A 13,927-nucleotide genomic window follows, 5' to 3' on the forward strand; every position below is an offset into this window, starting at 1 on the left:
TCACACACAGAAGAGAGGCCAGCCTGTGACTCATGACCAATAAAAGTGATGGGGCCTTTCCAGGCAATGGGCAGCAACGCTATGCCAGATTAGAGGCTGCAGGGTTATCCAAATTCCCAGATGTGGGGAATAAGCAAACTGGGAGATACTACACTGACCAACGCCACCAGGCTGCCCTAGACCTAGTCATACACTCCATCCCATCACAGAAAGGGAGAGGGACTGGGTTCGTTGTCATCTCCAGCCTATGAACAACTCTTCCCATTGCCCTTGACTTTCCAAGATGCATGTTCTACGTCTCCTGCCTCTTGGCAGCAAGATGTCATCAGTGCATGGCTGATATGGTCATGAAGCTGGCCTAGCTTCCTACAGATCGCTGCCCTCTATCTTTTCAATTGTCATTTCCATATCTGCAGAAGTCTGTTTAATAATTCATGTCTGAAGTATTCCATTCCCCTGACACAGTCCATGCCTCCTCTAGGCTTCCCTAACTCCTTAAGCAGCAGGAAGATGACTAACCAGTGTAACCCACACACCATATTACTCTATATGGGACAAGGCAGCTTCTAATGCCTTTCAGCATGCAAGGCTGTACCAGTGTGATGAGAGTATTTCCTGTGCTGCCCACAGGGCGTGCAGTTTGCTCCTGCCCCTCCTTGAGAGCCAACAGTTCCAGTCATTGTCTGTGAGCATCAGTCTGCACATCTACGATGAACACCAGCAACCTGCAAGTTGTACAAGCACCCCTAAGCCCACCCCATACTCCCTGCCTGCTTCCCTATTCTAATCCTGCTGTTTCAGAGTTCAGTTCCTCTCTCACTGGGAATCACAGAAAAACTTTTAAAAGTCCAAATTACACCTGCCACTCCACAACATGCAGAAACATGCAACAGCCTTGAAAAGTGGTTGATACACATTTTGAAAGCTTCAAAGTGTGTCAGTGAAGCAGTTACACAAACTTAGAAATAGCTTCTGCCTCCACCTGCCTCCAGAATGAACTCAAAAATATGATTCTCAGCTCTTCAGAGAAAACAGGTCTTTTCCTATCACTGCCATGAGATAACAAACACTATACCATTAAGGTCTTCTTGTCAGTGATGAGGTACAGACACAAACTCCTGGAACCTGGGAACACTCAAGATGTCCTCCATGAAGCACCCACCATTAGATGCCAACAATCTCATAGAAATGAAGGTGGAAGCTGCAGGGAGATCATTACCAGGTAATTTTTAAAGCAATCCCCAGGTGAGACATATCATACAAAGTGAGTTTTATATGAAAAAGCACACGGGTCTGGCAGAGGGAGTGAGATCTCCTCCACGGCCCCATTGTACGTCCGCCTCCAACACAAACCTACAGGAAACAAATTTTTTGGTAGGAAAAGAATGCAGAAAAAAACCCAAGCTAACCATGTATAATCCCTAGTTAGGTGCTTAACTTATCTTCACATCTGTAACACAAACAAGAGTCCACTCGATTATCCCTTGCAAGACTTTTCCCTGGATGCTCATTAGGGATGATTCAGCCGCTTTGCTGCCAGCCCTGATGAGGCCATCTCCTTTGCAGGCAGTTCATCTTGCAGGGAATTGGAGCTTGAATAATTACTCTTTTTGTTAAAAAGATTAATTTAAAATAATTTGAGTTGTGTGAGACTTTTTTTAAAAAAAAAAAAAAAAAGATTAATTTTCTGACTCTCCAATATTGATAAGTGTCCCTTCAGCACCTGTAGTTGACTATATCAAGGAGAGGCAAGTCCACATAGCTGGACATGAAGGGCTGTCGGATACACTATACACTGCCAGACAAGCACACAAAGGGAAAACCCCACGTTTTGACTAATTTCTTTCAGCTCTGCCTAGCAAAAAACACAATATGCAATTCTAGCAGGTTGAACATGAGGCAAAGAAATTTACACCGAGATGTCATCAAGGAATCTAACTATTTAAAAGTCACTACCTGATTTTATGTTTTAACTTGCTATTCTAGCAGCCATCCCTTAAAACTCTGAGACCAAATAAATACTCTTCCTCACAGCATTTTCTCTGTTTGGCAGCCTTTTGTGTACACTTAGCTTCACCATTTTCCGGATATAGTCAATTATTTAGTCACTCTTTTATGTTTCTCTCACATAGTATCAAGGTAAAAATATTTTCTCTGAAATCAGGACAAGGATTAAAAAAAACCATAAAATATAGCTGAAGACTTGAATAAGTATACACTTGGAACAACTTTTGAAAATTATTGGGTTTCAGATCAGGGACATCCCTTTAAAGGTTCCATGTAAAGACATGTAAATCATTTTTACTCCTAGAACAGAAGTTAATGAGCAAGCCAAGATCTCAGCTACACTGGTAATGAAATCATGGACAGATATTCCCCAGGGAATTTGAGAGGCGACTACAAAATTCACATCCCAAAAACAGGAAAGACCTTCCTGATGCAAAACACACTGGTATTCACATTAAAGACAGACACAAAATCATAGTCAACTAATGAATTTTCAGCCTAATTAGATTTTCTTAAGCAGCTGGAAACACAATTTAGCAACCAATGAAGTTCAGAACAAAAGAGAACCTATCAGCTGCAGCACAGTTAACTACAAAGAGAACTCCAAGAGTTGTGAAGCATGAAAGTGTGCTACAATACACTGACAACCAGGCAACCACCAAACTGACTCTAAGGGCAAAAGAACAGCACATGAAAGCAGCTACCCCACTTAAGGACAAAGATTATGACTACATTACTACAGGCTTTGCTTGTAGCACTGCTTACAAAGGGCAGTGTCAGGCGGCCATCATATAAAACCTTTCTTCAAGTTGCTTTCAACTTTGCCAGATGAACTTACTCAAGCTGAAATTCCCCCTGCTACACGTCTGCCTCAGGTTGGATTGTACTTTTTAAACATCAGCACAATTTATTTCAAGTGCCCAGTTTGGAGACATCTAGGACAATGTTTTCCAAAGGACTCGACCCCAACTCAATACTCTACACAAAGCTACCACAAAGAGCAGAGGACAAGTCTTATGTACTCACAGCACTCTACCTTACTAAGGACATAAACTATAGTACACAGGGATCCATAGCTCAGGCATGGGACTACACAGCTCTCCACCCTTTGACCTCAATGTTGCAATGAGACCTCTGGTCTTTCCAGTCTGCCCTCATCAGTAACCCTACTCATATCATTCCCATCAGTTTTCCCTCATGGCCATATACTGAAACCAAGCTCCATGCTCCTGTTCCATGCTACCACGGCACAGATTACTGAACAGAATCTGTAATTCATGATTCTGACAACATTCACAGGAAAGAGAAATTAACAGGGATTACTTTGACACTAAGCGTAGCTCCTGTCTTTGCCTATTCTCTAGGCCTATTCATAATTCAAAACAAGATCTATTATAAAACCAGGTACTTGGAGCCTGCCCCCTCCCAGTGATTCTGTTGAGGAGGGGTTATCCCATTTTTTGCCAATCTCAGTATATTAAGATATTCCTAATTATGGAAAAAAATAAGATTGATCATTAAAGCATCATGCCTAATGCAAATAAAAGCCAACATGAGGTGTTTTTTTGACATTTGAAATGTTTCTTTTTCAAAGTGATTAATAACAGAAAAAAATGGGAATACACCACAAAGTAGCACAACCAGTTTAGAAAAAGGAAGATGAATAAAGTTTCTCAAAGAGGAATCAGTCAAAGAGACAGAGACAGACTTCTCTTGGAAATACTAGCTGTGATGTTTCAGTTCATTCTTTGGTCACAGCTTCACCATCTCTTCTGGGCATCTGTGCTCTTTCAGTCTGCCAGTCAGGTTCTGAATCACAAATTCAGTCTGAAGCCCAAGATGACCGACAGCTCATTTTACTTTGGAGATTATGTATAACTGCACAGTCACACACACAGAGGCAAACATGCAAGTTTGGCACAACAGTAACTCTTCCAAAAGGACCTTCCTCAGAATACTTTCATGAAAGAAATACAAATCCCCTAGGTGGTTTCTTTCATGCTTGCACAAAACGAGCTGTAGGAGTATCATACACATTTGATTATACACGTCAGAGACAGATACAGTTAGCACAATATGATTGCCTTCCAAAACTTCTGTAGCTCTGTGCTGATACCCTGATACAAAGATAAAAAAAACTGTACTGTAGGCTGCCTTAATAATCCAGAGGCCAGTGTAAATTAATAAAGTAGAGAGAATTGATGTTTCTGTTATCCAGAAGAATACCCACCTCATACTTTCTGTAGTTGACCAGCAAGGCAAGAAGGACAACAGCATCATAGCCGTGTTCCCTGCGACTAAGTGGGCTGGACAGGATCTGCAATAAATAATCACACAGTTCTATTCAGGCCTGCTTCAGAACCTTGCAGTGACTCTCAGACAGTGCGTGGCCGTGAAATGTATGCATAAGAGCAAATTATGTCCTAACTGAAAGAGGATATTTAAGGCTGAGGGAGCGTCAGTGCTTCCAAGAAGTTCTGTGCACAGAGAAGCTTATTTATCACAGAGAGGATGCACATAGGCCTTCTGGGCATAAAGGCAAATATATTTCTCAACAGCACTGGACAGTATCTCAGTGCATCACCAACGTTATCTGTGCAAGTTTTCTGGGTTTCCCCAAGCCCAGTTCCACTTCTAAAAAGTATAATTTATCAAAGAGCAGAAAAAACCTCAATATATCCAGACTGCCTTTTGAAAATGTTCCTCTGATACAGGAATTCTCTGTGAAGTTAGCCCAGAAATCTGTTCAGCTTCTATCTATGCACAAATGTCTCAAGTGAAAATACTTTAAATACTCAGTAGTGACTAAAAACAGCAGACTAGAGTAAGCAGGAGACAGCATTAAAAAAAAAAAAAATCTATGACTGAGCTATGAATGGAAGCAACACACAGTGCCAGTCAGCTATGCTGCGCTGAAAAGCAAATATATAACTGAAAGCTCTCACTATGGAAGAGCCCCTGCAGTAGAAGGAAGAACCCTTACCTGTAAAATAGCTTCAAATATGCTGTTAATCATCACATACTCCAGGATGGTGTTCTGGCTAATGTTATCTGTCACCTGAGTACAAACACAAGTTTTACAATCTCACTCCCATGATGCTGTAGCTGCCTCTGGCACACACTGGGAACAGAAGAGTTCTACTACCAGATGGACACATTTATCCAGAATCTCACACTTAGTCAGCAAGTCAAGGTGTGACTAGCAGAAGAGCTAGACATGAAGTAAAAGAAATCTGTCCTGCCTCCCACCCCTCTCTCTGGCAAGAAGCATGACCCACGTACTAAGAGCTCCCCCTTTCCTCTACAGATTGATATTTTACACAGCTGCATGACAACAGCCATCAGCAGCTGAAGCAGGCTGCTACACAGGAGGCAGAGGATGAAAAAACAGGGCGCATATGCTCCACTGAGCACTTTCCCATCACGAACAGGGCAGTGAAGACCTCCCCCACACTCAATTATCTCTCATCGCAGCCAAAATATTTCACAGTTGACCATCTCCAAGAGATGATGAGTGGCCATTTGTTCCAACTTCCTCATTCTTCACATCCTCACCACTCATCTACTCCACACTTCCTGTCTTTCCTCAACCCTTCTCTTCTGCTCCCTTTCTATTTATCTGAGACTTCTTAAATATCTTTTTCCCTAAAAAAAAAAAAAACAACTGTGAATCCAATTGACGCTATGTCTCCTCCTGTGTCTCTCCCGTTTTGCCCCCTATCTTATGAGGTGAAAACAGTCTGCTAGTCTGTATTGGCATCATGGTTAGACCAATGATGCTATTCTGGGCTGACCCTTGTTCTCATTCACATTTTCTTTCCCCTTCTTAAGCTTCATGCTGCAGCATTCTGCTCAAGTTTTGAGACAGCTCCATCCCTCAAGATGCGGCTCATATAAGCCTTTAAGTTATTATACAGCTGGTATTTATTTACCGTCACCAAGCAGAGCAGTAGCTTCAGACACAAGCTTTTGAGGCTTTCAGAACCTTCTGCACAGAGAAGCGAGTCCAAGCTCTCCATCAGATTCTAAAGAACAATCACATTATTTAAAAGTAATATTTAAAATAATTTGAAATGTTTGTTACAAAAAGCTTTTGGGGAGATTCAAATACCAGAGCACCAATATAAAGCCATGTTATTCCTGAATCAATAACTGAAGCATTACTACTGTTACACAGGCCATATTCACACTATTGGTTCTCAATATTGTTTTGTGTTAACTACATTTCAATGACTACAAACATAACATCATGATCATTTTCCAAGAGTTTTCTCTAGATGCGTGAGAGATTTTTGTATACCTATAACAACAGATTTTATTCACAAAGTAATATGAGCTCCACAAATATGATCTTCCTTTTTGTTTGCAAGACAGTAATACCAGTGCTTTCTTTTTTCCATATTCCATTTTACTTATAGGCACCATGAGATTTTTTGTAAGCAGCACACCTCCAATTTAATAGTATATATATTAGTTATGATTAAAAATGGGTACTATATAGCTGTTTGACAGATATTCATAAATAATTGTTTTCCAAGTTACAGGTTACAGGTAATATAGTTATTCTTAAAGGAAAAATGTAGTTCTGATAGGCAAGTTACTACTCAATATTTTCCCCAAATGTACTACTATTTGTAGAGAGATGAAAGACACAACAGGAATTCAGCTTTATCACTGATTACTTTGTCATTTCCCAAAACTCAACATCTTTACAGTGAAGAGCATCAAATAAATTTAAGACGGTACATGTGCCAATGGAAATGTGAGAACACAGGATATGACTATCAGCTAAAAATTAAGCACAAGGTATGAGGTTCAATACTAGTTACTAATGGCCTGTGACAGCCTTTTCTGGCCTTAAGATTTCTTAACCATAGTGACTGCACAGCACGGAACTAAAGGAAAAGAAAGAGAAGTGCTCTGTTATATTACTAACACACACAGGGACCCCAAGAGTCTTTGTGCCACTAGCAGGTAAAGAACTTCAGGACAGCCGTTTTTAATAAGTGGCTGGAATACTTCCCCCAAAAGCTGCACCTTGGTAGACACACCTGTCTACAAATCACTGCCCCTGCAACATGGTTGCTGTGCAAACCGTTTCTCTACATTGCCAGGGCCTCACCTTCATACATAGCTCTGCCTTATCAAAACCCACAAGCATGTTGATGATGTCAAATCCAGAAGTGGATTTGTTCTTCTGATGGACACCCCGAATCAATGCACACAAAGTCTGCAAAGGGAAAAATCAGAGGGTAAGATGTAAGGCAACATCTACAACTCAGTAGCAAAACCCACCCTGAGACCCTCTCCTAGCACTGGCAAAGCACAGATATTTAAATGAATACCACCAGCCTGGAAGCCATAAATTTTGTCTGACCTCTCCTCCACCTCTGTTGTTTCTAAGGAGGTTCCTGGATGCTGAAAACTCAAAAAAAATTTAGAGAAGAATATATTTGTCCATATTTTTCCTGTTTGTTCACCCCTTCATTTCATAGCACTCTGAGGAAAGGTAATCTTACTGCTTCTTCTGTCCAGACCCAGTTTGTACCAGACAGGACCACGATCTTCGGAAAATACCCAAGTGTGGCTTTAAGGCCAAAAATATTGGTCAGGACACTGCAAGGTAAAAGCAGTGTCCAATATATGGAGAGACATGCCTTAGAGCTTTCCAGATTAATTTCTTATTAACATAGTTTATCACATTACGCCCATCCATACAGCAGATGCTTTTGCTATAGAGAGCACAAATTTCTGTTTGATTACCACACTGCTATACTAAATCTGACCAATAAACTGTCTCTTTGTCAAAAAAAAAAAAAAGTCTCCAACACTACTAGGCAGCTTAAGTCTTCCTAACAACCTCAGGGGCTCTAAGAACCTTCCCACTAAATGTAACCTCCTTCACATTTCTTGTTGCAGGCACTGGATTACTGATTCATACCAAGTTCTTGGAGATCACTGGCAACATACAGGTATCAGCACACTATGCTTCCAGCAGACGCTCTAGAAAATTTACGGACAGCAAATGTCTCATTTGCTCCAAGAAAGGGAAATGTCTGTGGTGACTTTTGTCATCAGGCACCTTTCAGGTCTGTGAAGAGGGGAATGGGCAGGAATACAACCACTGCAGTTTTAGATTCCAGCTTAAATTCACCTGTGAGAAGTAATTAGTTTCAGAAGATGTAAAGCTGGAGACAAGACCACCTCAAGGAATCAACACACCTCTAGAACCATACAGAAGCAAAAGGGTAAGGTAGACATCCTTTTTTTTGTTACTGTCAGAGACAGGATACTGGGCTAAACAAACTTTTGGTCACCATGGTCATTCTCAAGAAAAGATTGTTTAAATAAATTTTGGGCTCAGGATCACTTTCCACATGAACACAGCCAGATTAAGGGAACGCTCTCCCAACTCAAGCTCAGGATGTGTTACCTGGTTCCTATTTACACTCACACAGCAGGATTCTAAACTTGAGCCCTGGCCTAACTTTTGCTAAGAGCCTGAATACAAGTTTGGGAATTCAAGGCTGGGCTAGACTGTCTATGTAGCTATAACTACAATATTTAATAGCATCCTTTCAAACTAATTCTAATAATAATAAGAAGAAGAAGAAGAAGAAGAAGAAGAACAAAACAATGCAAGATTGTATGTCAGAGGTGTACATATTCTGTTTTAAATCAACTTTTCCCAGCCTACTGCCTGTCCAATGTCTCCTACAGGTGACTTCTCCAAACCTGAAATTCATATCCTGTATTCCTATAGCTGAGAGAAGCTGAGACAAATGCATTTACCAAACTGTAAGAATCAGCCTGTGAAGTAATAACATCAAACATCAAGACTGAGGATAGCATAGCTTTGGTAAGGAGCAACCTGCAGGAAAATGTCTGTTAATTTTGGGTGACAATTATTCACAGCTTCCAATTAGGAAGTGTCCAGCAGGGCCAGTCCCCTGTATAAATTTCACACCAACTTCTCTAGAGCTTTATTTCATTTTTGACCCACATGGAAATTCAAAAAGGAGGCTGAAATGATGGAGAACAGGAGAAAGCAGAATACAGACAAAGCTACACAGAGTACTCTTGAGCCCCCAAACTGACAGCCTGCAGTGTGAACAAGCCCCTCTTGTCCCCCCATTGCCATCCGCTTCATCCTGCATCACCAGATCCTCTTGAATTCTGAAACAAGCTATTGTTCTTCAAAGACTAAAGAGACTATGAATGCTTGTAACCTCCACAGACAGTAAGTAGCAACTGCTCTGTAGACATGACTTCTCCTCAGAAGCAAAGAAATGATCACAAGATGTTTGATACCAGCAGCAAATATATTGCCTCATCAGAAGCAAAAGAGAGCATTCCCTAGCTCTCAGCGTGGTACCTGTAATGCATTGACCACTCTGATTGGGTGCTCCTCACCCAGTGCCTGGATGCAGTGCTGAAACAAGCAGTTGATGTTATCTTTTATCTTCATTAACTCCTCCCCATCCAGAGCCTCCAGCTTGCCTTCTAGATATTCCAAGTTGACCTGTCAGGTTAAGAAGCAGTTCATGCATGTTACACAACCACTGACACGTTAGAAACGCAAATCCTTGCACAGACAGTCTGCCACTGCGTAGGCAGAACAGCAGCAGCAAATCAGAGGATGTTCAATTCCCGTTACCTTCATGAGAAACAGCTCCTCCCAAAACCTAGGGTTGCATTTACTGGGGTCCTCTGTCTGAAAGGAAAAGGAACAGCCATGAGACCAAATAAGAAGAAATCATTCAGGCAGAATTTAAAGAAAATCATTATCATGAGTAGCTCAGAGTCAGCATCATCCCACTGGATGACCAAATGGTCTCACAGTATAGAATTCTGTCTACACAGATTCCCAGAAACAGAAGGACAAACAGAAGCACCTCTCAATTGGGATGCCTCTGTTTATTTTCTGGATTATTTTTTGAGAAATACTTGAAAAGCTGTGATTTCCCATAGATCACAAATGGTCCTGGCAGACAACAGGACAAGGTGACATTAAGGAAGAGAGCAGAATACAGAGCTCTGCATGACAGTAGGAAAGCCTGAAGCATGTGCCTGCACTGTGCAGTCCTTACCTTGGGAAAAGAATCCGCCACGCAGAGCCCTCAGTACAAACTAAACCAAGAAAATTTAACACAACACATTAGAAAGAAGAGATGCTCAATTCCTTACCGTGAAAATCTCATCATACATCAGCACAACTTTCTCCTTCAATGGCTTCTTGGAGGCTGAAGATTTCCGGAGCAGCCCACCTTTCTTCTCTGTTTGGGCCATGCTGTATACCCTGAAGGTAAGAATAGACAAAAAGGGCTAAGGAAACTTGAACTTTTCTTCAAGGCATATCTGGCCTGCCTCAATCATTAAAGACTTTTTCACTCCACTGAAATACTAATAGTCTCTCACAAGCTGAAAGTAGGGGCTTTAATAACCATACCAGATAAGAAATCAGATCAAAGGTCCCATCTAGTCCTACATCCTATTTCAAAGAAAGATGCAAAAGTCCAGACACAGACAGATACAGAATAAGCTCCTTATGGATAAGTTTTCTTAATTCTTCTCTGCTAGAAACTGACTCATGAACCAGACCAATGCAGTTTACATCTAGAAAAGTATGTATTTTTTAATCTCATTGCATGAACTGTGATACTTGTTATCAAATGGGCACCCAGTCCTTTTTGATGCTGGTCAAGCCTCAAGGACATCTTGTGACAAAAAGCTCCTGAAACTGTTTGAAAAAGTCTTCTCTTACCTGTTTAATTTGCTGCCTACTAAAGCACTTCAAATTCTGCTTTTGCACTCTGCAGTGGCATCCAATACTAGGAAACATTTGGCTGCAAAGCCTCCCTAAAGCATTCCTGCCACCATTGCTCATCCCTACCTCTGCACCTTGGCATCCCTCACCTATGCCAGCTGCTCTGCAAGCCAGAGAAGAACCCCAGCCTCAAAAGCATCACACGTGGTTCAGTTTTGGGAGGAGGATGGAGGAATTCAAGGGAGAAGCTTTGCAGGGATTTTTTTATTTAAACCAGATGAATTTCCTGATCCATTTGACAGCAAAGGGTTTTCTAGAAACACAAACAGGTTTTACTACAAGTAATTGGTGTCTCATGCTTACTGGCTATCCTATTAAGAAAAAAAAAGAAGTATCATTATTACAAAATGAGCTGTTACAAAAAGTAACAGCCATAGCTGTAGTCCTGAACCTCCTGTGACAGTCAACCCATTCCAGGGGCTGAGAGTCAGAACGCATGACTTGCCATGTACTCTCAACCTCATGTCTGATGCTACAAAGCACATCACCACTCTGACCTTGCAAATATGTATTTATCTGCAATCACAGATTTTTCTGGCAAGCATCACAGCTTTAGCACTGTTCTAACCTCCTCTATCACTGCAGCACTGTCAGAGATACTTAGCAGAAAGGGAATGCCATCCCTTCTCATATCCCTGAGCTCCCAACCTTTCTCCCATACCTCCAAAGGTAATTACACACACGGCAGCAGCATAGCTCAGGCAGAGGCTTGACTTAAGTCATGCTCCAGAAAAACACAGGCAGGCTCTTGTGGCAGCTGCACTCAGCCATGCTACATTATGCATAGAGGGGTAAGTTCACTGCAGTCAGCATTTAAGACCCCAGAGCTTTCTGAGCTGGCAGCCATGGAGACACCTTTGGATTTAGCCTCCATCCCAGACTGCCTGAAGCCCTTCCACAACCACAGCATGTTTAGATCTTTACCTCACAGAGCAAGCTCCAGAAACTACTGAATGCCAGTTCCAGATCTCTTCTACATTCTTTCCACTGCAGACAGCTTTTGATTGTCTTAACTACAACTATGTTCTCAACTACGACTCTCAGGCTCCCAGTGTCGGTTATTCAGACATCCACCCTTTGAGCCATAAATCTCAGTTCTAAGTGGCAGGAAAACATCTTTGGGCCTGGAGAAACAACGCTGCTGCAAAAAACCCTACCCCACGTGTGAAGGGAAGGACCTTTGCCTGGGTGGGAAAGCAGAGGGTAGGACAGAGAGCAGCAGATCTCACACCTGAAAAGCTGAGATTTACACAGAAAGGCAGAGAGGTGTTCTGTCTTCCTGCTAGAAAGGGAATATGCACAGCTGGCTGGTTAATGGCTGGTGTGTGTGCTGGGGTGAGAATGGAAACAGCCCCAAGACATATTGACAGAAGAAAGCTTAGCCACTACTGCACCATAACCTGCTGTAAATACCGAAATTATTCCCGTAGCCTAGTAGGTCTATATATCCAATTAAGATGGAAAAAGGTTTCAGTCTAACAAACGAAAAAGAAAAGATTATTCAATCATCTTGATAGCTTCTCTTTTACAGACTTTGCATTATTTTTAAACTGTCATGGGAAATAAGACATTATTCTAATTAGAAACATAATTGGAAACAGAGAGAAATCTATTAAAAACCAAATCAAGAACGATGTCACTTTTAGCCTAGCAATACAAATCTTACCCAAGATTGCACAAAACAGTTTCCCAACTAGAACTGTAAGTTTCTGAACCTAAAGCAGCTGCCAGCCCCAGCATACAAACACATCCATCAGCGTGCCTCTAATTGAATTACAGCTAACGAATCCCAATGTCAAAACTAATAAACTAACTCTCAGTGCTTCTAGGTCAGTGTTCTCACATCAAACGTGTACGTGAATGGGAAGGGATCAATAACGCTCTGCTTAGTCCCTGGACTTTGAGAGCTGCATTTTAACACTTTTCCTACATTTCCAGAAAGACAGAAAAATCTAAATCCCACAAAACACAAAGGTTTGATGCTGGGTGAGCATCAGAGGGATTGCATGATCATGTGAAAATTCTAGTCTCTGTCAAAATGGGACTTGGGATTCATATTCTCTCAACCAAAGCTGCACAGAGCACATACAAACACAACTGCTAGAGGCAAGGATTAAATAATGTTCTTGTTTATAATTTGCTATTCTACAAATGAGCATACAGAAGAGCAAGGGGAGAAAAGTAAAAGTCGCCTTGCATGCCAATGCTTTATTAGGCTGTGCTTATTTCATGACCTATGATGATCAGGCTGTACAAATGGCTTTTTCTCTTCATTTTATGCAATTACATTTTCTAGATGTCATAAAGACAGAAACAGGAAACTGCATTTTGCTAATGGGGACCTTCTAGGCAGCTGCAGAAAACAACAGTTAAATGCACAAAACATTTATAAGTAAGTTGTAGAGGTGTCAAATTATCAGGATGCCATGACAGCTTATGAAAACGACATGGAATATAGTTAACAATTATCCTTTAAACGCATCACATTTAAAAAGCATCAGTGCATTTTCCACATTTTAGGTTCAAATAGATAATTTATTCTGTCAATAGGTCAGTCACATTAACACATGATGCTGAGTGAATCCTGCTGTAGCCACTGCCTGCACAGGAGAACTACCCCTCAGGGCAAAGAGAAGCACACGCATGTGGATTTTTAGAACAGCAAGTACTTTGCTGTGCAGCACAACATCCAAGATGCTTCAGCTGGAACTAAAAGAAACCTCGACAGAGCACGAGCCTTGGCAGCTCAAAGGCAGGAAGATAAAAGCCATGGCAGACGAAGTTCAGGCAGACTCTTGCTTTATCTCTCATCAACCCTGGGATCAGCTGATCCAGTCAGGAAGAAAGGGATGAGCACATCCAACCATCCACCTCCTTTCCATTTCATTCCAGAACTCATAGCAGAGATTCCAACCAAACATGTGACATTCTGATGAACACACCTCTGTTAGCTTTTCGTTAGAATATCTACAGGAAAAATTAACTTGACATTTTGAGTCTGAGGTTTACTCAGACGTGTGCACATTGAAAACTGTGGCTGCTCCACATTGTCACAGCTCCTGTACAGACTTATAATTCCACAGATCATCTCAT

General features: G+C 41.4%; 1 protein-coding gene across 3 annotated transcripts in view; it reads right to left on the reverse strand.

Annotated features, from left to right (window-relative positions):
* ARMH3 (armadillo like helical domain containing 3) overlaps nt 1-13,927 on the reverse strand; it is a 135,056-nt gene that overhangs the window by 116,893 nt on the left and 4,236 nt on the right. For 2 of the 3 annotated variants that reach the window (XM_075504702.1, XM_075504704.1), the window contains exons 2-8: nt 10,195-10,306; nt 9,665-9,721; nt 9,383-9,529; nt 7,130-7,237; nt 5,940-6,032; nt 4,991-5,065; nt 4,238-4,324 (exon numbers count right to left, since the gene is read on the reverse strand). In XM_075504702.1, the coding sequence (XP_075360817.1) occupies nt 4,238-4,324; nt 4,991-5,065; nt 5,940-6,032; nt 7,130-7,237; nt 9,383-9,529; nt 9,665-9,721; nt 10,195-10,306 (679 nt within the window). Of the gene's footprint in view, nt 1-4,237; nt 4,325-4,990; nt 5,066-5,939; nt 6,033-7,129; nt 7,238-9,382; nt 9,530-9,664; nt 9,722-10,194; nt 10,307-10,923; nt 11,059-13,927 lie in introns of those variants that run through there. The other variant, XM_075504703.1, reaches the window with a different exon arrangement.

The sequence above is a fragment of the Mycteria americana genome, chromosome 6 (genome assembly GCF_035582795.1).
Source record: "Mycteria americana isolate JAX WOST 10 ecotype Jacksonville Zoo and Gardens chromosome 6, USCA_MyAme_1.0, whole genome shotgun sequence".
Taxonomy (NCBI): domain Eukaryota; kingdom Metazoa; phylum Chordata; class Aves; order Ciconiiformes; family Ciconiidae; genus Mycteria; species Mycteria americana.